Below are 26,679 nucleotides of genomic sequence, written 5' to 3'. Positions count from 1 at the left end.
TAATGGGCCAGGGTCAGGGGTAAGGAAGGGACTGCCTGGTCCCATGAGCTATCTGGTCATGCTACTTCTGGGCTGTTAGCCTTTACAGGGGGTAGGTGACCTGAAGGAAGTCATCACTTTCTAGGGAGTCAAGCACCTCAGAGGGGAACTCAAGCACAGTGCCTGGCAACTGGTGGCCACTATCCCTCTCTAGACTTGGTCTCCCCATCTCGAGGTGAGAATCTTGGACTGGATAGGCTTAGGTTCCCTGCTCTGAGGCTGGTTGGCCCAGAGGGTCCCCTGGAGCTGTCACTCATCGGTCCTACCTCTCACCCTCTGTCAAGGTCTGCAGGGAGTGTCTGGAAATGCTCAACAACCCCAATGGTGGTGTCTGGTGGCATCCTACAAGGCGGAAGGCCCTCTCTTGCCTGACACTCCTCCCTGGATGCCTTCCCTCCTCCGGGCCGTGGTGTCCCCCAGTCACCCTTGTTTCTTTTTCCCTTGATGGACAGACGACACCTGGGACAAAGGCCAGTCAGGAAGCCATTGAAAGGGTAAAAGAAAAAGAAAAAAAAAAAACCCTGCCTGTCCCCTCCCTTCCTGTAGATAGGCGGGCAGCACCCCTGGCCAGGTCCCCTCTCTCAGGGCCTGCAAGGCCACACCCAAGTTGGTAAACAATAGCCACACACAGGAGTCCCTCAGGGGTCCCCAGAGAGCTACCACTTCAAAGCAAGTGGACTGCAGCCAGAATCACTGGTGAGCTCGTGGGGGAGGGGGGCTCCCTGACTTGCCTCTTTAACAAGCACATACGTGATGCCTACCATGTGCCCAGCGTGGTGTTGTGAACTTAACACCAAATCAGAATGAGCTTAGGAACATTGCCACCTGCCCTTTCCCTTGCGAGGACACTGAGGCCCACACTGGCCAATGTCACCTGCCTGGAATCCCCAAATAGGAGGAGGTGTCAGCGGTGGGATCTGATCTAGGCCAAGTACTTTTCGGGCTCCCATATCTTCAGGAGTGTTACTGTTGTTGACAGCCCTGTCCCGCTTCTCCAGCCATCTCTCCAGAAAGCCACCCTTGTTTGCAGCCTCTGCTGCTCCTTAGATGAGCCTGGGAGCCCTTCTCTCAACTTTTCCGTGACCGTCCCGTGGGATGCTCCAGGGAGAGGCTGGTGCCAGGCGCCACCATGGGCCCCTGACGGTGGCCCAGTAGGCCTTGCTGTGGGACGTGGTATTTTTCCACTCCTGTTGCTGATTCTCCACAACTCCTCTGAGCTCCGGGCCAGAGCCCTTCAAGAAAATGGAGACTTAGAGGGCACCTCACCCACAGCACACTGGAAGCTAGTGGGCTCAAGAGGGAGCTAGCTTCCAGCCTCCTGATATTCAACTTTACTTGGGAGCAGATGGCCTGGACATCACGAGTCATTCAATCAACCATTCACTTTACACCAGGGGAAACTGAGGCTGAGCAGGTGAGAGGGATCTGCAAAGTCATTCTGTGTGTAGGAGCAGAGCTGAGACCAAACCCAAGTCAGGCACTGTCTGCCCTGGAGAGTGACCGCAGACCCAGCCGTGCACAGGTCCAGGCCCTTCCTGGGTGAGTGTCGGCAGCTGTGTCCTTGTGAGGACAAGCACGAACATGCCTGGCTTCTGCTTCGCTGCACCTGCAGCTCAGCACAGGGATGAGGCTGAGAGTGGGGAAAAGGGAGCTGTCATGAGTTCAAATCCCAGTTTGGCCACTGATGAGCTGTGTGGCATTGGGAAAGTTAGTTAAGCTCTCTGAACCTCAGTTTCCATTGTACAGGATCGAAGAACTTCTGGAGGATTAAAAGAGCTGCCATCCAGCACTGAGAGGCCATGTGGACACCCCAGCTACCTGGCTTGTTGAAGAAGTAAGACTGAGGCTGAGTTTGGGACCGATTTCAGACCCTCAGAGTTGGAGAGGCCAAAGCCAAGCACCTGAACTTGGGCCCTGGCGCATCTGGGACCCAGGCCCCCATCCATCACCCTCCTGTCTCCTGGACTAAGTTAGCCACAGAAGCAGGCTTGGCCAGGACAAGGGCTCAGCCCCCATGGCTGGGAGCCTGGTCTGCAGCCAGGGCTGGAAGCTGAAGCCAGCCAGCGGGTGGGCCTCTGGACGGGTAGGCGGGCAGGCGGACGGTCTCTAAGGGCCTCTCAGCATTGAGCTGGAGGAAGTCCACAGAGCTGTTTGTCTTGGCTTCTCTGACCCATCAGGCCTACTATTGTTCTAGGAACCGCGCGTGCCCCACAGAGCAGGGTGTAGCTCAGGGTAGGTTGGGGGGAGGCAAAGGAACGGGGGGACTCTGGCCAGTCAATTTTCACAGGAGTCTCAGATGCAGCCTGGTACCCTTTATTTGGCCTTGGATCTGTCTCCTTCGTAGTGTGCTGTGTCTCAAATATTGCTGACTGGTAGACATTAACCTCCTCCATCAGACTGGGGGCTTCCTATGTCCTGGTCAGATGCACAACAGGTCATTTCCACTGGCCATTGCCTCTGCCTGCAATAAGCCCCTCAGACACTCAACTCTCTACACCTCGCTCGTCTTCGCTCGGTCACCTCAATAACCCTTGCCTGGCTCACCTATAAAAGAACCTTACACTGCTTTCTTCTCTCCTGTAACCCTTGGCACCCCTGTCCCATGTTCAACTCTCTGCAGCCAAGCTTTTCCCAGCCAGCCCCAGATGTTGCACACCATAGATCCCCTCACCCTGTTTCTAAGACAGGAGGCTCAAAGGACATCAGTGCACCCCTGAACATGGCTGGTGCTCTCCAGCACGCTCAGCACCAAAGCTCCTTGGACACTTGCTTCTACATGGAGAAACTGCGGCAGCGGGCAGAAGGCAATTGGTGCTTACTCAAGAGAAGGGGTCAGGCCCACTGGTCCACAGACCTGAAGTACTGGGCATACCTCCCTCAACCCTCATGTTCACTGTTCAACAGCCCAGGGGACAGGCTCGGGGGAGGGGCTGCTCTAGGACAAGCTGCCTGACCTCTTCTGAGCCTCAGTTTCCTCACTGTTTAGAGGAAGGCAACGTACGAACTCCCAGGACTGCGGGTGAGAAGGGAGCACAGTAGACAGGGTCCTAAGGAGACAGGTGACACCATGTCAGGTTCTCTCTCTCTGCCTGTCCTATGAGATGATGCTAGCAGGGTGTGGTCCAGGTCTGGCTGACTTCCCTTCAGACTGAGGTTCAGTACAGCGGAGGGCTCTGCACCCCAGTACAGAGACAGTGATACAGGGCAGCTAAACAGCCTTGCTTCAACATCTGTCCTAAACCGGGGAGAAGGGGTTGTTGGCCCGCTTTGCAAAGCTAGGGTGCACACTGTGGGCTGATGGATGGCCACAGTCTGGCTGCCAACTGGCCTCTGGCTCAGTGAGCCTTGCTCATCATACCATCATCAGGAAACAGGGTGACCGCTGGTGACGCAGACTCAGCGGGGGATACCTGGCTGCACACCAGTCACGAGGTCACTAAGCCCCCAACACCACACGGGGCTATATGCCTGCCTGTCAGAGCTCTCCTGTGTCCCGACATGGGCCCTCCTCCAGGGGTAGAGCTCCCTCCGCGAGGAGAAGCTGTTCGCAGTACAGCTATCCCTGAGGCAGGGGACAGAGGTTCACTCACCTTGCCTGTGGATCGAACACCCTTCCAGATGCAGAAAAAACAGACGAGCCAGACTAAGAGGAGGCAGAGTGCAAGGTCCCATTTCAGAGCGCCTGGGTGGTCGATTCCAGAGGACAAGCTGAGCACATTACGCCTTTGGGGAAAGAGAACAAGAGGTCAGGAACTGGGGGCCGCCTGGCAGCAAAGCCAGCATGGGCAAAGTCCTAGGTTCTGTCTCCGACAAAATAAAATACAAAATGTTCATTTTCATTCCAGCACCAGGGAGGCTGAGGCAGGACTGCCTCGAATCTGAGGCAGGCCTGGGCTTCATAGTGAATTCTGGGCCAGCCTGGACCACAGAGTGTGACCTTGTCTCGAAAATAAGTAAGTAAGTAAATTAATTAATTAAAGCAAGATAAATCAGCACCTGTCCACGTCTCCGTAGAGACATCTCAGTGGTAGCCCCCACCCAGGCACCACATGTGTAACTTGGGACCCACTTGTCAGGAAGACAGTGGAGGGGACGAGGACAGCAGGGCAGCCAAGAAACTGCAGAATCCTTATAAGGTGACCTCAGCCTCAACCCAGCAAGGCTATGGGCAAGTCCAAGTCTCCATTTCCTCCTTTGTAAAATGGATCCTGGTTTGTGTGGTGAGAAGGCTCAGCCTGTAAAGAAGCTTGTGGCCATGCCTGCTGTGATCTGGGGCCTGCATGGAGGAAGGAAAGGACTGACTCTTTCAGGCTGTTCTTTGACTACACACACACACACACACACACACACACACACACACACACACGATGTTTTTTAAGTGGAGAATGATTATCTGCAGGACATGTGGACAACGTTCAATTTCCACTGTAGGCCAAACACAAGGTTCCAATCTCTGCTTCTGTCCAGTTGCTAACCTAGGTGAGCTACCTAACCACCCTAGACCTCGGTCTCAGTACATAAATGGGGGTGGATCCCCCCTCCCAGTACCTTTTGTCCTAACTTCCTTGATTTAACTCTGACTTTTACCTGGGGATGGTGGCACACACCTATAATCTCTGGCTGAGGCAGAAGGATTACGAGTTCTAGGTCACCCAGGGCTACATAGTCAGATCCTGTTTCAAAAAACAAATTAAATCAATGGAAAACAAAAAACTAACCCTGCATGTTATCTAGATTGTTCCCAAAGTATAAGCCTAAAAAAAGGCAAAGTGGGTTCTATCTGGGCACAAGGTACCCATCTTGTGGAAGTAACTCGAAAATACCACAGGAATGCCCAACACCTGACACACCTGATCACATGACTGCTGGCATACAGCGGGTGCTTAAGTAGTGCTGGCTTCCTCCCTCCTTCCCTGCCAGAGTTTTGGAGCTCTCTGGAGGAGGCAGGTCTATAACTTTCAGGACAACGCCCAGGGAGAAGAGGCTGCTAACCTGCTCAGAGTCACACAGCGGAGCTGGGGTCTGTGGAGTCAGAGACCTCCAGACATCTTTGTCACCTGGCCCCTCCCCGCAGGGAAGGAACCAGAGGAGGCAGTGCAGGGTGCTCACAGCCAAGATGACCATGAAACCTGCGGCCCAGGTACGCTGTGTCCTGCAGCACCCATGCTGAGCATGCAGATCTCGCTCTTCTCCAGGCCTCCAGATTACATGCCACCCAGGCTTTGAGCTGCCAACCACAGCAGAAAGAACACAGGGCCCCACACTCCAGGAGAGTCCCAGACAAAGCCAGTCCTTGCAGTTGCAGGCAGGTCCCTGTCCCTCTGAACAGGTGGAGACTATACAAGCCTCAGTTTGTAAACAGGTAGTGCCAGCTTCTGCCCAGGGTGCTACTTGGGAAAGCATTCTAGGATGTTCTAAGCTTTCAGTGAGTTAATGGAACCCCACAGTCAGGAAGCCAGCTGGGTCTTAATACCCTCTGAACCAGGACCTTTTGGCCTTTTTCCTCCCAAAAAGCCTCAACATAGGGATTTTGAATAAATTCAAGGATCCTTCTCAAATGGCCTTCAAGCAACATATTTGGCCCACAGTCATTGTTCCCAGGACCCAGGATGACACCTAGGACATCGCAGGATCCATCAAACACCCATGGAATAAATGAATCACCCAGGAGGAGAACCAAGTCTCATACTACTGGGTCCATGCAACAGGAGGAACCCCCAAGTCTAAAGAAGGGGCAACATCAGTGCCCCTCACCATGTGGCTGGAAGAGTGTGTGACTGACACACAGGAGACAGAAGCCAGCAGAATCTGACTACTTCTTGCCTTTTCCATTGATCTCAGTCAATTCATGGAGTAGAACTCATTCACCGCATTTCAAAGATGGGAAAACCAAGGCTTGAAGGGTCAATTTGCCCACACTGGCAAAGCCACTAAAACTCCAGGCCTGCCTGCGTCCAAAGGCTCTCCCAACTCCACAACAACATGTTCTGATTTTAAAATAAGATAGGGCCTGCTTTTCAGAAGGACCTCCAGGGCGTTCTCGCTCCCCAGCCATCTTGGCGACTGGTCTTGGTTGGGGGCCGTCCCGCACCTAAGGCAGGAAGATGGTGGCTGCAAAGAAGACAAAAAAGTCTCTGGAGTCGATCAACTCTAGGCTCCAACTTGTTATGAAAAGTGGCAAGTCCGCCCTGGGATATATACAGACCCTGAAGATGATCAGACAGGGCAAAGCGAAATTGGTTATCCTTGCCAACAACGGCCCCATTCTGAGGAATCTGAAATAGAACACTATGCCATGTTGGCTAAAACTGGTGCCCATCACTACAGTGGCAATAACATTGAATTAGGCACAGCACTACGCTACAGAGTATGCACACCAGCTATCACTGACCCAGGCGATTCTGGTATTATGAGAAGCATGCCAGAATAGACTGGCGAAAGCAAACCATGAAAGTTTTCCTTTAATAAAACTTTACCAAGCTCCTTTAAAAGAAAAAAGAAAAGAAAAGGAGGAGGAGGAGGAGGAGGAGGAGGAAGAGGAGGAGGACCTCCAGGTGCTGGAAGACAGGCTCAAAGATTAAGAGCACTGGCTGCTCTTACAGAGGACCTGGGTCCAATTCCTAGCACCCACATGGCAGCTCACAACCATGCATAACTCCAGTTCCAGGGGATATTGCACCCTCTTCTGATTTCTGGGGCATAAGACACACAAGTAGTACATATATGCACATGCAAAACACCTATAGATATAAAATACAATTAAAAATTTAAATAATAAATGAAAGGGCCCTCCAGCCCTCCACTATGAGCTGGAATCATCTGGTGGCTCAGAGCGGCATCCTAGGGTACCTTCACAAAGCAGGCTAACAGCCAACCACATGCAGCTGGGCCCCTGCCAAGCTGAGACCTGGCAGCACCACAGAACAAAAAGCCCTTCCCATTCAACATTCAACACTTGGGTGCCAGCCATGGAAGCTCAGAGTACAGGGAGAAATGGCCCACACTAGTGTGAATGGGCCTCATCAGGGGAGAAGAACATGGCCCTTTTTCACACCTTCACACATGCAGCCTTTTCCCTGGCCTGCCCTCTGCGAGTGTGCCCGCTGCAGCTGATGCTCCAGGGGTCTTGCTGTAGCACCCATCTAACCCGCTTCCCTTCCCCGCCGACTCTGACCACCCTGTGGACAACAGGCTGACATAGTCTACTCAATTAATGATTGGCCACGAGACCACCATGTCTCTCTGTTCTTTGGGGCAATCCATCATGAAGTTCAAAACTCCAAAGTCAGATCTTGCTTGTCCTGAGAGCCCCATCCAGGTCATGACTCCCTTTCTACCAATTCCCACCACCCTGCTAGGCAAAGCCCAACAGTGCCCACTGCTGCCAGGCACTGCCAAGTAGAGTTGCTTTTGGCAGCCGAGACAAGTAAACTGAGTCCTTTTATCTCTCTGCTGCTGGAGACAGTCCCTGCAAGGTGGCATCCACTGACATTTCAAGGTGTATTTTCCCTGACCCAGTAGCTAGCTCCATTCCCAAGACTATCTCCTATCATTCTACCAGCCTGGGGGCCCACAGACAAAGCGTTCAACAGGAGGTGATCCGGGTGCCCTTCTGTAGGGTAGAGCAAGCCTTGGGGCAGGCTCGTGTCAAGTTCTTGATGTGCGGATAAAGTAGCATAAAGGACTGAGTGAGCCTGCAGAACAGGGAGCATCCGCCCAAGAACAGCTGCTGTGATAGGGAGAACCAGAGCATACACCAGTGAGCAGGCACTGGGGACTGGGACTCAGCAATAAATGCAGCTATTTTGCTGCGTGAGTATTCATATGTTCATATATGTATATATACATATACACACATTATAGACTTTGGGGGGTGGTGTTGAGACAGGGTTTCACTGTATAGTCCTGGTTGTCCTGGAACTCGTCTTGTAGACCAGGCTAGCCTTGAACTCACAGAGTTCCGCCTGCCTTGGTCTCCAGAGTACTGGGATTAAAGGTGTGTGCCACCCCTTCACCCCACCCTGGCTAGACTTTTTTTTTTTCTGAGACCGAGTCTCACATAGCCCAGGCTGGCCTTTAATGGCTGATCTTCTTGCCTCCACCTGAAATTACGCAGTATTGAAGTCATCAGACTTCACATAACTTGCCAGGGCCATAAAATGTCCTAGGAAGAGAAGGAGTAAGTCTGTTAATCAAGCTCTGACAGACCCGGGGGGGGGGGGGGGGGGGGGGGGTGTTGAAATACGGAGCGGCGGGCTGTGTCCCGCCACCCGGCTAGCTTTACCCAAAATAATTACACGGAAACTGTATTCTTTTAAACACTGCCTGACCCATTAGTTTCAGTTTCTTATTGGCTATCTTTTACATATTGATCTAACCCATTTCTATTAATCTGTGTAGCCCACGAGCTGGCTTACCAGGAATGATCTTAACCTGCGTCTGTCTGGAGTGGGAGAATCATGGCGACTCCTTGACTCAGCTTCTTTCTCCCAGCATTCCGTTCTGTTTACTCCGCCTACCTAAGGGTTGGCCTATCAAATGGGTCTAGGCAGTTTCTTTATTAATAAGAAATCACTCCCACATGGGGGGGGGGCGAAGCGGGAGAGTAGTCAGAGGGACCGTCCACTAGTCCTCTCTGTGTGCTCCCTCCAAGGGGGATTCACGGATCCCCTGAGCCTTCTCACTGCACCGGTGCGTGCCTGAGGTTGCCACACCCTCGTGGGTGCCTCCTAAACACCTGCTTCCCCCATGATGCCATGCTCAGGCCCTACTGTACCCCAAAGTCACTACAGCAACTTCTTCCCAGCCTACTAAATTCTCTGCACTTGTCAGAGGGACCCCACAGTATCTGTGAGGCCAGCTCACATCCTTGGCTCCACATCCTCCCATGGCTCCAGCATCCCTCCTAACATGTCCCTCTCACCTTCCACTCCAATGTTGTTGCTTTAAAGAATGCAGGGAGTACCTAACAATAAGACTAGAGTAGCAAACAGACAGGAAGCCAGACATCATGGGTGCAGAGTCATCCACTCCACCTCCCTTCCTCACCCACCCCTTGACTTCTTCCTCAGGGGCGGAGTGTGGTCCCTGAACTATTGCTTCCTCAGCTACGGTTCTGCCATTCACAAACAGTCTCTTTCCAGGTTTCTGTTCTGATGCACTTTTCCCAGGGGCAACCATTATTCTGGGACACCCTTCATCAAGAGCACCCCAGCCCTCTCCTTCCCTGGTGCTGGTTCCGCTGTCCGCACTTTCCCATTCTGACCTTCCTATCTGACTATGTCTGTCTATGAGAAAGTCAGCTCCGTGCATGTGGGCCCTGCATCTGTCTGAACCACAGCACCCAGTACATGAAGATGTACTGACATTAGGTGAAAGAATTCACTATAGCCATTTGGTAGATGGGGAAACTGAGGCTCAGCCTCCCATTGACCCTAGGCGGAAATCAAGCCTAGGGCTGATTCCTTTTCTCTGATGCCCTCTGGGGCACATCAGTGTGTCTCTGGCCAGGGCTCCCAGCCTTGAGTTTTCCAGTCTCTTCCAGAGGTAAGCTGCAGATCTTTTCCAAGAAAAGGACCACATCTTGCCAGGATGGGAACTAAAAACTTGTGGCCGGCCTGGACGCGTGTTTGCAGCCGGCTGCCCTGCTGCCGTCCAGTCAGTACTTGGAGATGTAAATTCATCCTCAGAGTGGGCCAAATCGTTTCCTTTTGACTTCAGGCCAGCCGTTTATTGGCCGCAGCCGTCCCCTGGAGACTGGCAGAGGCAACAATTATAAAAGAGCTGCCGGCCGGAGCATGGGGCCCCCACACAGCCCTTCCCGCACTACCTCCTCCTTCCGACAGCTCCAGAGGAGATTGGCTGAGCATGCTTGTGTGCAAATATGACTCATTTCTTTGATTCTAATAGAATCTAATGATCCATGCTGGGCTCCCAGGGGGCCCTGCAGGAGCCTCAGAGGAAGGCCTGGCTCCAGTCTGCTGAAGGGCGTTAGGCCAGACCAGGCCCCGCCTGTCTTCCAAGGCCTGTGGGGGGAAGCAGGAGGTTTGGGGACAGAGGTGACCTGAGAGGGGGAGGACCAGTGGGGATGAGGCTGTAGGGGCAGAAATTCTGTGGTTCCACCATGCAGCCACTAAACATGCCCTAACGCCAATGTAAAATGTCAGTCTCTGGGGCCGAGTGGCTTCTCACAGGACAGGCTGAGAGAGGGGCCCAAGCCTGACCAGAGACCGGAGAAATACAGATGTGCACGCACACAAGCAGTACAGCATGTGACCTGTGATCATGGACTTGGCTCCAAAGCCTGTCCTGTGTCACAGGGGTAGGAGATAGAGTAGAACACAGATAAAAAGTTCCCTCAGGGTGGACCTGTGGGTGCTGGGTTCCCAGAACCCTAAGCACATAGCTTGCCCAGGTTCCTTAAAGTCAGAGAGCAGATGTGAGTGCTGGGGCCAGGCTAACGCTGGCTCGCACAGCATAGAAGGATGACTCAAGCTTGAGTTCCAGCTGCCCTGACCTTAGAGGCCTGGGACGTGTGGGAGCTACACTTAGGCCACATCGGGGAGGGGAGTTCCCCTCTGAGGTCCTCCTGCCTCCATGGTAACCAGCAGAAGGGAGGGGTCACGGGATAGCTGACAGAGTCCTCTAGTGATTAGAAACTGGGGGAGGCTCTGCTCCCACCATGCCTGTTACCTTTGGCTCCCAGACCTCCAGATCTGGTTCAGGTAAAGAAAGAAGGGAAAACTGCCTGGTCCTGGGCCAGTGCTCAGTGAGCATTGCTGTACCCGCTCACTCCTCTCTGACAGGGTAAGACCACAGCTTGGGAAAGGCAGGGATGGACCAGAGCTTCAAGGAAAAGGCAGGGAGCAACCAAGAAGCCACGTGTCTTTTACCTGCACAGTCGAGTCCCTCAAGAGGTGTGGTGCACACAGGGAGGGTGGCTGGATTCTGAATGCATGATGGAGGGCCAGTAGGCTGCACATGGAATGTGAGGAGGAGTGTCCCCCTTGCCATACTCTTTTCCCTACTTAAGAAACCTCAGGGGCCAGCAAGAGGGCTGACTGGATAAAAGTTCTTGCCGCTAAATCTGACGACCTGAATTCAGTCCCTGGAACTCATGTAAGAACATAAGGAAAGAACTGGCTCGACATGGTTGTCCCTTGACCTTCACATACGTCATGATGTGCATGCCTCAACCCTCCTAAAATAAATTAAACGGAGGAAGAGGAGGAGGAGAAGCCTTTGCATCAACACCTCATTGCACCCACCCTGTCACCCTCCTGATGGCTGCTTCAAGTCCAAGACAAGGGAGCTTCTTGGAAGCAGGAAGCCCTTACAGACTTGGTGACGCTCTTGCCCAACCCACTTCTGCACACATGCTCAGCAGATGGCTGCCCCAAGGCCTCACCTCAACCTGCTCTGTGGCTCTGCTCAGTGCACCCCAGGCTCAGGTGCTGTGAATGCTAAGGTATTCTCAGAGGTTTTTCTAGAATTCAAAGTCAGGTCAAGAGCCTGTGCAAGCCAGTGTGGGTAGAAGCCGGCACCCCTTGGGCACAGCATACCCACAGACACTGTGGATGAGCCTGCATAAAAGCCAGTGGAACTGGGCATTTCCCTTAAGTCTCGGTGTCTCTGAGTTTTCCTGACAAGAAGCAAAAGCCAAGAGCTCTGCACAAGACTTCTAGAATACAAGGGGTGCTGGAACAAGCTCAGGCTGTGGATGTCTGAGGAGAAGGCAAGGGGCTCTGAGCAGGGTTCTTCCAAGACTTTCATGCCACAATGATGGGTGCCAGGCAAAGGCAAAAAGAGCATGACTCCCTTGCCACCAGAGCCTGTGGGCATTTGAGGGGGCCACATGCAGATTCTAAATGCCCCCAGAAGGGACACTTAACCATAGTGATGATGTAACATGAATAGTACCCTGAGTGAGAGAACAGCTTTTCAGGGTGACCATGCAGGGGTTCATCCAGCTAGGACTGCAGTATAGTGCTTAGGACAGTACTAGGGTCATCCCAGGTATGGACACTGAGGCCCAGAGAGGAGACCGCATCTGCCCAAGACAGATGTGGCAGCATGAAGGTTCAAACCTAGGAGGTAATGAGATTCAGCAGATACCTCAAGGCTGGCCAGGTGCCAGAAGCCTGGGAGGGGTAGCCCTGGTAGCTGTGCCATGCCAAGAAGAGCACAGAAAGGCCAGGGCTCGTGGCCTTGGACCCCTTCAAGGAAGAGTAAAATGCCAATATTCCTTTGTTTAAAAGCTCAGCTCTCTGAAGGGTGGGGAACCTACTTTTAACACTCCCTTTGTTTGCTAGTGGAAAACATACACATCAGAATACCCAAAGTCCCCAAAGCCCAGGGCCCTGCCTGTGATTGTAGTACAAAAGGCCTAGGCATGGCGCAGGCCACCCAAGGAAGGCCACTTCCTGCAAGTAAGAAGAGCTGACCCATCCATGTAGGCATCACAACGCATCTCTCTCCTGATAGTCCCTAGTTTGGCTTCCTTGAAGTAGGATAACATCTCAAAGGCAGCCACTGCCCACCAAAGAGAAGGATTCTCATCCCGCGGTAGCCTGGGTCAGGCTTTTGTCTGCCTTGGCTCTCGGCTGCACAAGAGACCTTATCTCAGTCATTTCCAGAGGCGAGAGGCTGCCCCTGACTAAGCACCCTGAGTTAAGAGCATTTGCTTACAAGGGAAGTGATGCACTGAAGGGTTTCTAATCAACTTCCATGACCTGTTAGGATGTCCTGGAACACAGGCTCGTGAGAGTCCTCCAAATGCCATTAGCACAAGGAGATATCTGCGTGCTGTTCACGTTAGGGCCTGCCCGTCTGTTGCTCCTAAGCTGTCTATGGCAAGCTAAAGGGGAAAGACTGGTGATGAGATCACACAAATCATCTACTCCTAGCACCCTCTCCATTGCGAGGCCAGCCACAAGAGAGTGACCCATGGACACATGAAGGAGCCCAAGAGCAGACCTACCAAACTGAGCAGAACCCAAACTGGCACCAAGTAGTCATGAGTTCAACAGACAATGCTTGGTTAAAACCACCAGGCTTGGGAATGGCTGTTACCCAGTATGAGCTAACCAACTGATATATATTACATATATATAGTTTTACTATCAACTCACCTTTTTCTGTGATAATAAAATGTTTATCCCAAAATATATTAAGAAAATTATAATTTTCAAACACATGCACACCTATATTTGGAGAAAATTCTCTCACAGGAATCCCATGGGAAAAAAAATGATACATTTTCCTCATTTGACAATTAAATTAAGGCTCAAAAGAGTAACTTGCCTTACAAAAGCAAATAGCCTTTAGGTGGCACACATAGATTCAATTCCATCTTGTATGAGACAGGCACAGCATTAACTCCAGCTGTGTGTTTTCCTTCCCTCCAGAGACAGGGTCTCCCACAGTCAAGAAGATGCTGTCCCCTTAAGACCTGCCCATGCCCCTCCTCTTTCCCATGAACTTACTCCCAGAACTCGATGACAGGCGAGGTGAAGTTGGTGGCCCTAAGGGAGAGCCAGAGACTCTCATTCCTACGCAGGGTGTCCTCCATGCACTGTGGTGTGTTCCAGCTGTGATTGCAGTGGGCCCAGGGAAGCTCCTTCTGGAAGGACTGGAATAGGTAGTATGTGGCCCAGGCCAGGATGACAATGTAGTACACATTCAGGAGGGACACGATGACGATGGATGCGTAGCCAATGCCTATGGGCAAGGCAAGCAAAATGGACACGTGTCAAAAAAGAGGCACATCCAACTGGGAGGCACTGGTATGCTAGGCTGTGGGTCAAAGGAACCTTCTCAACAATAAGCAGAAGATAGTCACAGGGTGAAGGAGTAACTGATGACGAATAGGACATGTGAATGAGTGGTCAGGGAAGAGGTGGCTGGACAAATCACAGGAATGAAAGTAGGGACAAGACAATAATGGTGCCGTTGGACTGTTGGATGTGTGGACAGAAATATGGATGAACAGAAGGATGGATTTTTCTATAAAAATAGGTGGATAGAAATATAGATGGACAGATGGATGGCAGATGGATAGAAATATGGATGAATGAATTAATAGAAACACGGATGGATAGATTGGAAGGATGGATAGATGAATAGATAAATGAAAATATGGAGGGAAACAGGATGGATGGATAGATGGACAGATGGATGGATGGATGAAAACAGATAAGAAGACAGAAATATAGAAGGATGGACAGGTAGATGGAAAGACAGGTGGATGATAGATACAGACAGAAAGGAAGGAAGGGAGGGAGGGAGGGAGGGAGGGAGGGAGGGAAAGAGGGAGGAAGGAAGGAAGGAAGGGAAATGGATGGGTGAAAACATGGATGGATGGGTGAAAACATGGATGGATAGTTGGATGGAAACATGGAGAGATAGGTGATGGATGGTTGGATGGATAGAAATGAATGGATGGATGCAAAGAGCTAAATGAACGGGCTTTATATTCATATTTGAATGTACATTTGTTGTATAAATAGTCTAATTCTTGATGTGTACATATGGTAGTTGGTTGGAAGGCTGGATAGATGGGAGAAAAGGAGATGGATGGCCTAATTGTTGAGTGACTTATTGTGAGAAAAAAGTAGTAGGTAAGTATTTATGTGGGTGACTGAAGAAGGGACTCGTATTTCCATTTCTCCCGCTCCATCACAGTAGTGGTCACTCCAAGTATAGACTAAGTACCAAGCACACAAGAAGCCATCATCAATAGAGTGCTGGCCACACACGCAGAACATTCAGACGTGACTGTCATTGTCCTCACAGCAACTAGAATGAGGAATTAAGGTTTAATGAAGCCCCTAAAACCACCCCAAGGAGAGAAGCAAGGCCTGAACCCAGACAGTCCTCCAGATTCCTGCATTTTGGGAGAGCTGCCAACTCACTTATCCAAACACCCACAAAGATACAGAAACCTGCTGTATCTCCCTTCTCCCTGCCTCTTGGTGACAGTGACATCACAACATGCTGCTGCCCTGCATCTGGCACTGATACATGTGAGGAGACCTGATAGACCCAGAAGATGGCAGCTGTCACTAAAATCCTGGTGATCTAGGTGACCCCGGCTACATACTCACCAGAGAACAAAGGGCAGATCTTCTCCCAGCAGGTGATACCCCCTTCTGAGGTGTACTGGCCAATGATGACCTCCAGGAAAAACACAGGCAGGCCGCTCCCAAACAGGAAAATAAAATACGGTATGAGGAAGGCACCTGTCAAGTGAGCAGAAGGGAGAGGGTGAAGCCGTGACTGTCATAGCACGGTCATCGCTAAGTTGCCCACTCCCAAGCCCTCCCCACCAAAGTTATCAGGAGGGAGGGGTGTAAGCATGGAGGCCAAACTCAGACTCCACTCAAGATTCTCCAGGCCCGCCCACCCGTCCCACCCAATAAACTGCAAATCTACCAGGTTCTTCAAGCCACCAGGATGGTACCTCTTCCTGTCACCTGCCTGCCTTCTCCAAAACATCCTTCCCAATAGAAGTTGCTCGGCTTGCTAGCCCCAGGTACAGCACTACCTCCTGCTGGAGCTTCACCCATCTACCACAGGCCAGCCTGGGTCAGCGGCCAGGAAAGCCCAGAAGCAGATGGGGTGGAAAGCGGGAGGAGGAACCTCCAGCTGGTGGTGGGTGTCGGGGGGAGACAGGGAATGAAATATCTAAAGGGGGTGGTCCTACCTGCATACACTAATGGCTTCAGCGGGTCCATAAACACTGTGAAACTGTGGGTACCTTGGGTCTAGCCTATCTGCTTTGTTCTAGGGAGCAGCTAGGATACTCATCAGAGTTCCCAGGACATCTGATACCTATGAGGTCAAGAAACCAGGTGCTAAGAGGAGGTTCCTCCAAAAGCAATTCTCCTACTACAGCAACAGGCAGGAGGATGCCTACCTGTACAGTCATATGACAAGTCCGTGCCACCTACATTCTTCTCTGGTCCCCCTCTGCACCAGCAAAAACGGATCTAGGCTGGTGTTGCCTAACTTTGACATCCAAGAGGGCTCTCTCAGAGACCTCCGTGGGAGGAGACACAGCCCACACAAAAACCCAAACCCACCAGCTCAACACATCACAGCTAGAATACCTTCATGGATGTCCTCCGGCCCCATTTCCCCTTTGCATTATGGCAAAGGTTACTGGTTTGCTATTTACTGAAAGAGACAGGACTAACTTTTGGGAATACAGAGGGTGAGGTAATGCTAAAAGAGAGGGCTGTGAGCTCAGAAGTGGTGGAAGAGAGGAACAGAAGGTACGAATGTCTGAGGTTGAGGGGGCATGGGTGAGACAGGGAAAACCAGAGGATCAGAGGGAGTGAGGAAGGGTCCTTCAGAAGGTAACCTAGCCAGGGGCTAGCACAACACCACCCTGTACTCAGGCATGCTGACCCTGTGTCTGAGGTGCAGTTGGGGCAGGGTATACCTGTCCTGGAGAAGGTCGCAGAATAGGAAAAAAAATTTCTCACGCTCTGGCCCTAGCCTTCCGTTTGACCCACACTTACCTCCACCATTTTTGTAGCAGAGGTACGGGAAGCGCCAGACGTTGCCCAAACCCACGAATCCTCCGGCCACAGACAGCACAAAGTCAATCTTGCTGGACCACTTCTCCCTCTGAGGGGGCTTCCCCTCAGCCTCATCCTCAGGCCGCGTGCCGGGGCTCTTCCCTGGAGAAGGCTTCAGGATGTCTTTGTGGAAGTCTTTCAGACATTGCAGCTTCTCCTTGGTGGCCATTTTCTCGTTTTCTATGGAAGGAGAACCAATGAGGAGGATGAGGTCTACCCCAGTGACTTAGAACCAGGTCCTCCCCCACTGCAGCAGAAGCTTCCCCACCATGAGTCCCCATCATAGAAGCCATCTAGACCCCAAGGATCTCAAAAATTCAGGGCTTAAACATCTGCAACCGATAGAAACAACAGGCTCCACTTCCCAGGCACCAAAGAGAAGCACCGGTGGCCCAAGACTATCCCTTTTGAAACATCAAATTTCATTCACCCTGTGTACTCTGGGCAGTTCCAGACATCTTCCACAGGAGAGGCTGTCTGCAGCTCCCCACACCAGCAAACACTTTTCTAATTTGAGGTCTACACAGAAGACAGTAACTCACATCTCAGGTACACCCTCGTGCAGAGCCTAGTGTGGGGTCTGACCTCCAGGAGGTGCCTGCTCCCAGGTGAAGAAGAGAAGCAGGAAGGTGGTGTTGGCTGTACAGAACCCCATCCTGGGAAACAGGCTTCACCATCAGGGTATAGAAAATGGGTAGTTACAGAATATGTTTGTATTAGAAAAAAATAAGGCTTTCTTATGCAGAATTATACAAGGATGCTTGTGGCAGCTGAAGATGTGAAGCCAGGGCAGAGTAAGTGTGGAGTATGAGCAAGGAAAGCCTAGGTCCCATCCCCAGGCTGTGAACCAGGACTTGCTGCTTAGTATCCATTTTACTCAGTCCTGCTGACTCCAGGCTAAACCTACGACCGCAGCAAGCAGGGGTCTTGGGTCCCATCCCAGGCTGTTAACCAGAACTTGCTACTTAGTATCCATTACTCAGTGCTGCTGACTCCAGACTAAACCCACCAACACAAGCAAGCAAGGGTCTTGCTTTCTGTTTCCCAGCTGGGCCTGGACATAAGGAGGCTTCCTAAGGCTGCAACAGTCCAGGGTCACTCTCCTGCTTGGGACTCCACCTTGGGCAGGGGGTTGTATTGGCTGTTGTTCAGCATCTTCTCCTAGTATCTCCTTGTGTCTCTGAAGCTTAGCAAAGACTGTCACCTCTTGGTGTGTGCACCATCCAAGTCATCAAAGGACACATAAGCAAGTCCTTTGATAAGAAAGGAACCAAGCACATCCAGAGACCCTGTCAAGCAAGGGATCACATGCAGCATGGCAGAGAGCTGCAGGGTAGGAATGGGGGAGGGGAACGACTCAGAGCTAATAGCCCTCCTCGATCTTTTCTGAGCCTCGCTTTCCCTAGCTGTAGAGTGAAAGGAGTGACAACAAAGGCAGCCGCGGAGCCTAGGACACACCTTGTTTGTCTTCGTGATCCAAGTAGGTACTTGGCACTGAAATATCAGATTTCAGAGAAAAATGGAAATTTGAATTCCTCTTACAAAACGGGAAGGTCAGAGCACACAGGGTCTGTGCTCCTCCTAAGAACACCCGCTGAAATAGATACAGAGCTCGTTGTTCCCAGCTCATGCCCTCTGGGAAAGCACCTTCACCTGCCTGGCTGCAACCTGGCTTCCCACAGCCAATTCCTGCCATGGGGAACATGATAAGACCTTGCACTAAGGTTCAGAGTGGCTGCCAGAGACATTAGGGTATACAAGAGTGACATGCCAGGTCCCCGGGGGGGGGGGGGGGGCTCTGCAAGGAGGAGAGGCCCAAAAGCTTAATAACCCCACTTCCCCCACACCTCCTTCCTCTCACTGGCTGGCTTGGGGTGGAGGACCCCAATTGTTTCACTATCTGGCAGGGAGCAGACCAAGAAAGGCTTCCTGGAGCCACTGGGCAGCCCCCGGAGTCCTTCCTCTGTCTGGTGGAGCATCCGCATGGCCTTTCTCTGCGGCTCCCCCGGGGCCCGCATGCCTTAGCAGGTCTATGGCCACTGTGAAAACAGCTCGAGCAGCCAGCATTGTTCCTGCAGCAGGTCAGCAGCCCCCGATGGTTATCTGAACAGCTCATTGTGGCCTGTGGTGGGCGCATAATTGGAGGATGTGGGACTCCACTCCCTCCCAGGGAAGGGTCCGCTCAAGAATGACCTGGAGCCTCCAACTGAGAAGGGCTGATCCACCCTTTAGACACGTCTCAATCCTTGGGGCAAGGTCAGCCTAGCTTTTAAACTTAAGAGGAGGAGAAGGACCAGCTTCCAGTACTCAGGAAGGACAGAAGGGGGCCAAGGGGGCCAAGGGTCTCCTGGCCTCACAGGCAGCTACTGGCCAAGGCTGGACCTATTAGGACCAGGACTCTAATGCCCCATGGTCCACTGCCCTGACAGCCCTGGTTCTAAATTCTGGACTCCCAGACCCACTAACAACTCCCTGGGAGTGTGATTCTCTTTCACCATCACATCTCCTCCCTATGGGAGTGTGGTCCAAGAAGCAATGGTTCTCCATTTGCCTTTGGAGAACCTAAGGCCCAGTGCTCCTGCCTCAGCATCACCTCCCACCCTCAGGTTGGCTGCAAATCACAGGGCTACCATCTAGGGAGGATAGCCCCAAAGTTTCAGACTCCCCTGTGTCCAGAGAAGGGCCTGCAAAGTCCCAGGCACCCTGCCCTTCTTCCCTCTTGGATTCTCATTTCAAGCCCTTCGCGTGTGCTTGACCAGCGGCCCAGCAATATACTATTACAGCAAGACCTGCAGATCCCCTCAGCACATTCTTGGCATCCTCCCCCACGTCCCTGTCACCATGGCAACCTTCTCTCTCAGCCAGCAGCCCCTAGCGCAGGCATCTACAGCAGCCTCCCCATAGGTCTCCTTGCTGCTCTGCTGCCCCCCAGCCTATTCTCATGCAGCAGCTGAAGGCAGCTTAAAAAAAAATCACATTCATAATGGACCCCAGCTCTCAGTGCATTGCTAGAGGGAAACACCAGGCCCGCTCCAGTCCCTGGCCCTCCTAGATCCCAAGCAAGACCCTCACAAACCCTTATTCCCCCCACACCATGTGGGACAGTCCCACAGGAATGTTGCAGCTTTCCCCACTCCTATGCTGGCTGCTCCAGGCACTGTGGGAGCAGCTTGGTGATGCGAGCCCGGAGGTGCTAAAGGACCTTAGGCAAGGCACTCAGCCCCTCCTCATCTTTAGAGCAGTAGTGCCTGTCATGGGGTGCAGAGAGAGAAATGAGGGGGTACACGGAATAGCTCAGAATAGCACGTGGCACATAGCAAGCACTCCCTAAAATAATAGCTGGCGTCATTATTACCAACCCCAGGGTGGACAAGACCTTTATCCCACTCAGCAAGAGATGAACAAGGTCCAGCCAACTCTGAGGTCACTGGAATGAGCTGGTATCACAGAGACCCTGAGGTTTTGCCTCAGCCTTTGGCTTCTCTGCCTCTGCCAGCCCAGGCTGAATTCTCATGACATCCTGCCTAGGGTCCACCTCTATAGACTCCCAGTTAGTTCACCCTCTTGGTGGTCAAGAAGCCACAGCCTAACACAGCGAGCCCCTTCGCACCACCTGCTGGCAGTGTGCTGACCCAAGGCAGTTGTGTCTCTTGGCTTAGGGCCCAGCGTTGTTCCACAGTGGTGAAGGTGCTTAATTCTCTTTCTAGGAGCTCCCTTACGGTTAGCACAGCTACAGTTCATGGAGTTACAGGCTCCAGGATGAAGTTTTGTCACACACACACACAGCCCAGGTTGACCCTGGAGCCAGTGACATTGTGGGTTTACAAGATACACTTTTGTGGACAGTTTAAAAACATCAGATTTTTTTTTTTTTAGTACCTAGGCTAAACTATTCCAGAACAGTTTCCTGTTCTGTCATTCTTTGGGGGGACAGAAGGGAGGTATGCAAGAGGGAAGCCAGGATCTCCTATATCCCAAGCCAGCCTTGAACTCAGAGGCAGGAGGGATGACCTTGAACTTCTGATCCTCCTGCCTCTACTACACAAGGCTAAGGAAGTGCTGGGGTTTGAACCCAAGGCCTTGCACACACCTCTGCAAACGCTCTACCGCGGAGCTGCTCCACAGCCCATACAGACCTCTAACACATTCCCACACCACAGAGGCAGAGGTGCAAGGAGAGAAGTGGTAGCCCGCCTCGGGCCACACACAGCCAGGGTAGATGGAGCCAGAGTCCCCACCTTGCTTTACACCTCCAACAGAGTACAGATCAGAAGAGTCTACTGTGTATAGATAGGGCGGCTGGGTCAGAGAAGTGGCCTGCCCAGTGCAGAGCCCACAGACTGGAGACCCCTGCCTTCCTCCCAGGACAGGTCTAGCCCCTCTGGCCTTCAGATAACCTCCACACCAGCCAGGCAGGTCTTGAAGTTGATTTACGTTACCCCTGCCTCCCCAACATTTGCCTCTTTACTCTAAGACAAGGGGACACAAAGTCCCAGCTCTCAGTGCCAGCATTCGCCTGCAGGATCTTAGCTCAAATAAACGATCCCTACTAGAAATGATTAAAATCTCTTACTGTTGCTGCCTTCACCATTCAGGCTCTCCTATCAAGGAGGCAGGCACACATCTGCTTCCTCTTGAGCTTGTCCCCGGCCCACCCCAGTGCCTAGCACACAGCAGGTCCTCACAGAGAGCTTGGTGAGAGATCTTAGGGAGCCTCTGCAAGAGGAATGAGAGGCTCTGTACTCATCGTGAGCAGCTCTCAAAAACTGGGGCAGGATATGGGTCACATACCCATTGCACATATGGAGACACTTTTGTCTGAAGGGCCCTGCAGAGCGAGTCTATGGCTAGACCCCTTTGTACTGTCCTCTCTAGAGAAGAGCTTCCCTCCTTCCCTTTCCCTGTTCATTGCATAGCCAGCAGGCATGAGCTTCCATGAGGAGGCCATGATGATGATGCTTGGTGACCCAGGACAAGTGACAACCTCTCTGCAACTCACTAAAATATACTTGAGAGCTCTCACCACACTATGGTGAACAATAAAAGATATATTCAAAACTGTCATGAGAATTACAGATTTTCAGTGTTCTCTCCATACTACTGTAAGTATGTAAGAAAGTTGGTTTGATATAGCAATTCCATAACAAATATGTATCTAAAAACCTCATGTTAAGGCTAGAGATGGATTTGTGGTTAAAAGCACTTGCTGCAGCTGTGTGTAGAGGTGGATGCCTTTAATCCCAGCACTTCGGAGCAGAGGCAGGGGAATCTCTGAGTTTGAGACCAGCCTGGTCTAAATACTGAGTTTCAGGACAGCCAGGGTTACTTACACCAGAGAAACTCTGTCGGAAACCCCAGTATTTGGGAGGTTGAAACTGCAGGATTGCCAGCAATTTGAGACTAACTTGGGCTACGTAGAGTAACTGGACTACAAAGCATAACCCTGTCTCACAATAAAAGTAAATTCATAAAGAGGCTGAAGAGACGGCTCAGTGGTTAAGAGCTCTGGCTGCTCTTCCAGAAAACCCAGGTTCGATTCCCAGCACCCACGTGGTGGCTCACAACTGTGTAACTTCAGTTCCAGGGAATCTGATGTTCTCCTCTGGTCTTTGTTGGCACCAGGCACACATGTAGTACACATACAGACATGCAGATAAAACACCCATCCTCGATCATGATGATGATGATGATGAAGAATCATAAAGGAAGAGAGCTGCATTTAATAGGAACCACATTTTCCCAGCTTTATGCTAAGTTCTCCCAGGCGTTCTTTTAGTTCACTCCCTCCAAAGGTGCCTTCATTGCCTTGCTTTTGTTGATGACACCACCCAGAAAGGTGAAGGTCATTTGGTAGTGGCCACACAATGCATACTTGAGCTGTGAATGGCTCCTAGGCCTCCTGTCCAAATCTCCAAAGTCCATGGTCTTTTAACCATGACAGTCAGGGATGCCATCTCTACAACTTCACAAGTAAAATAGGGCCTGGTGCCTTTAAGAAGCCTAGTGAGATGATGAGATGGCTCAGGGAGCAAAAGCGCCTCGCCACAGTCCCTAGATGTGGCACTGGCATGATGGGAGGAGCAAACTCCTGCAGGTTGTCTTCTGACCTCCACATGAGCGGAGTGACCGGTGCACACACAAACCCACTCACACTCAATAGATGCAATTTAAAAAAAATAAAAATAAAAACCAGCTGCAAGCCACTAGGCCAGCTGACAAATTAGGGAACCAGGCTCAAGGGCAAACAGGGAAGTGAAGGCCACATGACGTGACAGGCTGAGCCAGGGGTCACGGGACAGTGATGGGGGGCCCTGTGCACAGGGGCCTGCCTCTAGTCAGCAAGTGCATCTCAAAGATCAAAAGGGAATCATTGGAGCGAAGTCTCCACAGACCAATAGCGAACATACAGGTGCAAGGAGCAGAAGGGCTGGGATCCATCACTAGTGTCTGAGGAGGAAGACTGGGATCCGTCAGTGATGTCTGAATGGGAGGCCTGGGATCTATCAATAATGTCTAAATAGGAGGGCTGGGATCCACTAGAACTGTCTGCCAAGGGTCTGCTCTTCTGCTCAGGTTCCATCTATGGCCTAAGAGGTATCTAACAAGCATCACTGGATTAACGTTTTCCGCCCTCTCAGCCGGGGAGATGTTTCTGTAAAGAAAACACAGGAGCCAGGGAGTTGGCACTGGTCAGAAAACTCAGCTTTTGGAAGGAGGTACCAGGATCAGGAGTTCAAGGTCATACTCAGCTACAGAATGTTTGCGGTTAACCTTGGATATCTAAGCCTGGCTCAAAAAAAAAAATTTTTTTTAGGAGAAATTACTTATTTAAAGCCTTTTTTAAAAAGTACACCTTTACCCGATTTAATCATTTAATTGGATCACATGGCCTTCATCCTTTGGTAATCTATTTCTGCAAAGAGGTTAAGTCAAGCGTGACAACTGAACCATCTCCAGGGGTCTGGCAGGCAAAAGCAAAAGAAAAGAGCAGGGACCACGGAGGATGGGCAAATATAGGTTCCCGCCACCAAAGATGCCTCAGGGACTGGGATCCCCTGGGACCATACCCTCCGTGGTGTCTCAAGAGAGCTGGCCTGCACTAGTACACGGTCCAACTTCTAACACCTGTGCTCCAAATGCAAAGAAAAAGGGGCGTGGTCCAGCCTGGGCTCAGCCAACACAGCCCCAGTGAAGGGCAGGGCGCAACTTGTCAGGGTATACTGGCAAGGTCAGCTGGAGCCCCCATGGCTTGTTCCAATGAGGCCAACCAGGAAGCTGGTGGTTTCACTGGACACAAACAGAACACAAAACAATGAACAGCCTTGCCCTCCCCAGAGTGAAAGTGAACTTGCCAGAGTATCATCTCAGCGCTCCACCTCTGGCCAGGGGCCTATCTACCTGGGGCTCAGCATCCCACTCCTGAGCTGGCTGCAACTCCACTCTCTGTGCACAGGGTGGATGCTGAGGCTCAGAGCAGGTCCACATCTTCACCCAGAGAACCAGAGGACCAGATGGGATCTGTCAAACTGGATAATGCCTTTTACCAGCTTACAAGGCCAAGCAGATAGGATGATGTGGGTTCTGTTTGCAGGTATACACACAGCTGGATTTACATCCAGACAGTCCATGTTCTCGACCATACTGCCATCAAGCCAAGTTCTGTCTAGAAGAGCTGGGGGAAGAGAGCTCTGAGGGGAGGGGAAAGTACACACAAGGACAGTCACACTAGAGCCTGGAAGGGTGACTTAGTGATTAAGAGCATCAGCTGCTCTTCCAGAGGACCTGGATTCCGTTCCCAGCACCCACATGGCAGCTCAATATGATGCTCTCCTCTGGCCTTTGCAGGCACTGCATGGACATGGTACAGACATGCACACAGGCAAAAGACCCATAAAATGAAGATAATAAGCCAGGTATGATGGCGCACATCTTTAATCCCAGCATTCAGGAGGCAGAAGTAGTTGGATGTCTATGAGTTTGAGGTAGCCTGGTTTACACAGTGAGTTCCAATCCAGCAAGAGCTACACAGTGAGACCCGGTCTTGAAAACATAAACAAGCCAGGCTGTGGCACACACCTTTAATTCCAGCACTTGGGAGGTAGAGGCAGGTAGATCTCCAAATTCAAGGCCGGCCTGGTCTACAAGAGCTAGTCCTGGACAGGCCCCAAAACTACAGAGAAACCCTATCTTGAGAAACCAAAAGAAAAAAATAAGAAAGAAAAAAAGAAACCACAAACAAATAAGTAAATAAAATGTTAAAAATAGCTATAGGGGCTGGAGAGATGGCTCAGTGGTTAAGAGCACTGACTGCTCTTCCAGAGGACCCGGGTTCAATGCCCAGCACCCACATGGCAGCTCACAACTATCTGAAGATTCAGTTCCAGGGGATCAGACACCTTCACACCAATGCACATAAAATAAAGTTAAAAAACCATAAAAATATTTTAAAAAATAAATAAATAAAATAAAAATAGCTATATTGGACCTGGTAAATAGACAGTGGCCAGAGAATACCCGTCACTGTGGGCACAGGACCTCCAGTACCTGTTCAAACCTAGGTTTATACTACGTTTCTCACTGTCCCGCTGACAGCTAAAACCCTTTCATTTTACAAGCCCCAGCTTTCCCTCCTTCCGGTCCCAACAGCCTGGAGCTACCTACTGCCCTCCTAAGTAGAGCCTCTCCCGGGATGGGTGGGTGGAAGGCAGCTGCCATTGTGTGCAAAGAAGGTCCTCCCCTGGTGATATGGGGAAGACAGTGCGGAGCTAGCACCAGACTCCAGAGAGGAAGGCAAGCTCTGCAAAGCACAGGGTCTCCCTTCTACAAACATGACTCCAGGCCTGGCTCAAAGTGGCAGCTCTCCCTGGTAGCAGGAGGTGGCTGTGTGGAGACAAAGTCCCATCTGTCACCTGCCTGTCATCTTCTTGTTTGGTCTGCTTATAGGGTCATCCTATTGTTCCCTAAAATCAGAGATGGTGGGGACAGCACGTTTTATTAAAACAGCACAAAAATTACGGGAAGTTCAGAGGAAAGACAGGAGGCAGAAAGAGGCTGCAAAGAGGGGGGTATAGGGAAGAACCCTCCCCTCTGAGCTAGACACCCAAAGCCTAGGTTGGGGACTGGGGATTGGGGGAGTAATCTATTTTTCAAATGCCATTCAGCAGACCTCCAGCTTGTGGTAACAAAGCTAGGCAGGAGGAGAAGGTGGGGGAGGAAGGGAGAGAGGGGGGAGAGGGAGAGAAGGGAGGGCTAGAAGGGAGAGGCAGATGAAGGAGGGGAAAAGGGGGTGGGGACAAGGGAAAGGGAGAAAGAGGAAGTAGGGAGGCCTGACCACACCACAGTATCTCCTAGGTGCTCTGGGCCAGGGTGTGCGCACCTGGAGACAGTACACACAAAGCTTCAGGGACACCTGGCTCCTGGCCTGGCCGGCCACCTGTCTTCTTAGTTCCTAGGTGGACAAGCTCTTGGCTCTGAAGGGGCAGCTTTGCTCCTCCCCTCTTTCTCCTCCCCCTCAGCAGAGGAGCCGGGGAGTGTGAGTCAGCAGGCATTGGCTCCTGGCACTGACTCACCCAGCCACAGAGCTGTCATTCACCTCCAGCAGTGTCACTTCCCCAGCATCTGGGCCCCGAGCCTCTGGCGGTGGGGGTGGGGCACCAGGGTCGTGGGGCGGGCACTGTGGAGCCCAGGATCATCTCCGGAGGGAGGCCTCTGCCACTCTCACAAACCTACCCGCTTGTGTCCTCTGTGACAGGGAAGAAGAGCCCTGCTCTTGCTCTGCAGGACCACAAGAGAAGCCCCAAGCAGAAGCTCCAAGCGTTAGGTCACTTTGTGACCCTCGACACTGCCAAGCCCCTTAAGTTGTCACCCGTGCTGTCTGAAACCATGGCTTTACGGAGAGAAGTCTGTGCTAGGTGGCCTCAGCCTTACCCTCTGTGCAGTGGGCGCAAAGTCTGGGCACAGTGTGCCATGTTTCTAAGTACCCTCCTCCCCACAGTGTTCCTCTTTCAATGCTTCGTCTTCCCCACAGGAAGGGCCTCCTTCCTTCTTTCCTGGAATC

General features: G+C 51.7%; 1 protein-coding gene and 1 pseudogene across 3 annotated transcripts in view; one reads left to right on the top strand and one right to left on the bottom strand.

The window, feature by feature from the left end:
• Positions 1 to 26,679, bottom strand: part of Slc6a6 (solute carrier family 6 member 6) — a 75,508-nt gene that overhangs the window by 20,360 nt on the left and 28,469 nt on the right. For all 3 annotated transcript variants that reach the window (XM_041679647.1, XM_041679655.1, XM_041679664.1), the window contains 4 exons: positions 16,563 to 16,802; positions 15,144 to 15,278; positions 13,524 to 13,758; positions 3,630 to 3,762 (listed from right to left, as the gene is read on the bottom strand). In XM_041679647.1, the coding sequence (XP_041535581.1) occupies positions 3,630 to 3,762; positions 13,524 to 13,758; positions 15,144 to 15,278; positions 16,563 to 16,802 (743 nt within the window). The remainder of the gene's footprint in view (positions 1 to 3,629; positions 3,763 to 13,523; positions 13,759 to 15,143; positions 15,279 to 16,562; positions 16,803 to 26,679) is intronic.
• LOC121432423 lies at positions 6,144 to 6,490 on the top strand (annotated as a pseudogene).

The sequence above is a fragment of the Microtus oregoni genome, unplaced genomic scaffold (genome assembly GCF_018167655.1).
Source record: "Microtus oregoni isolate MIOR12 unplaced genomic scaffold, Mior012 000002F_ref0000024, whole genome shotgun sequence".
NCBI classification, from domain to species: Eukaryota; Metazoa; Chordata; class Mammalia; order Rodentia; family Cricetidae; genus Microtus; species Microtus oregoni.
Note: the sequence above shows the minus strand (reverse complement) of the source record. Positions and strands in the feature narration are given on the sequence as shown.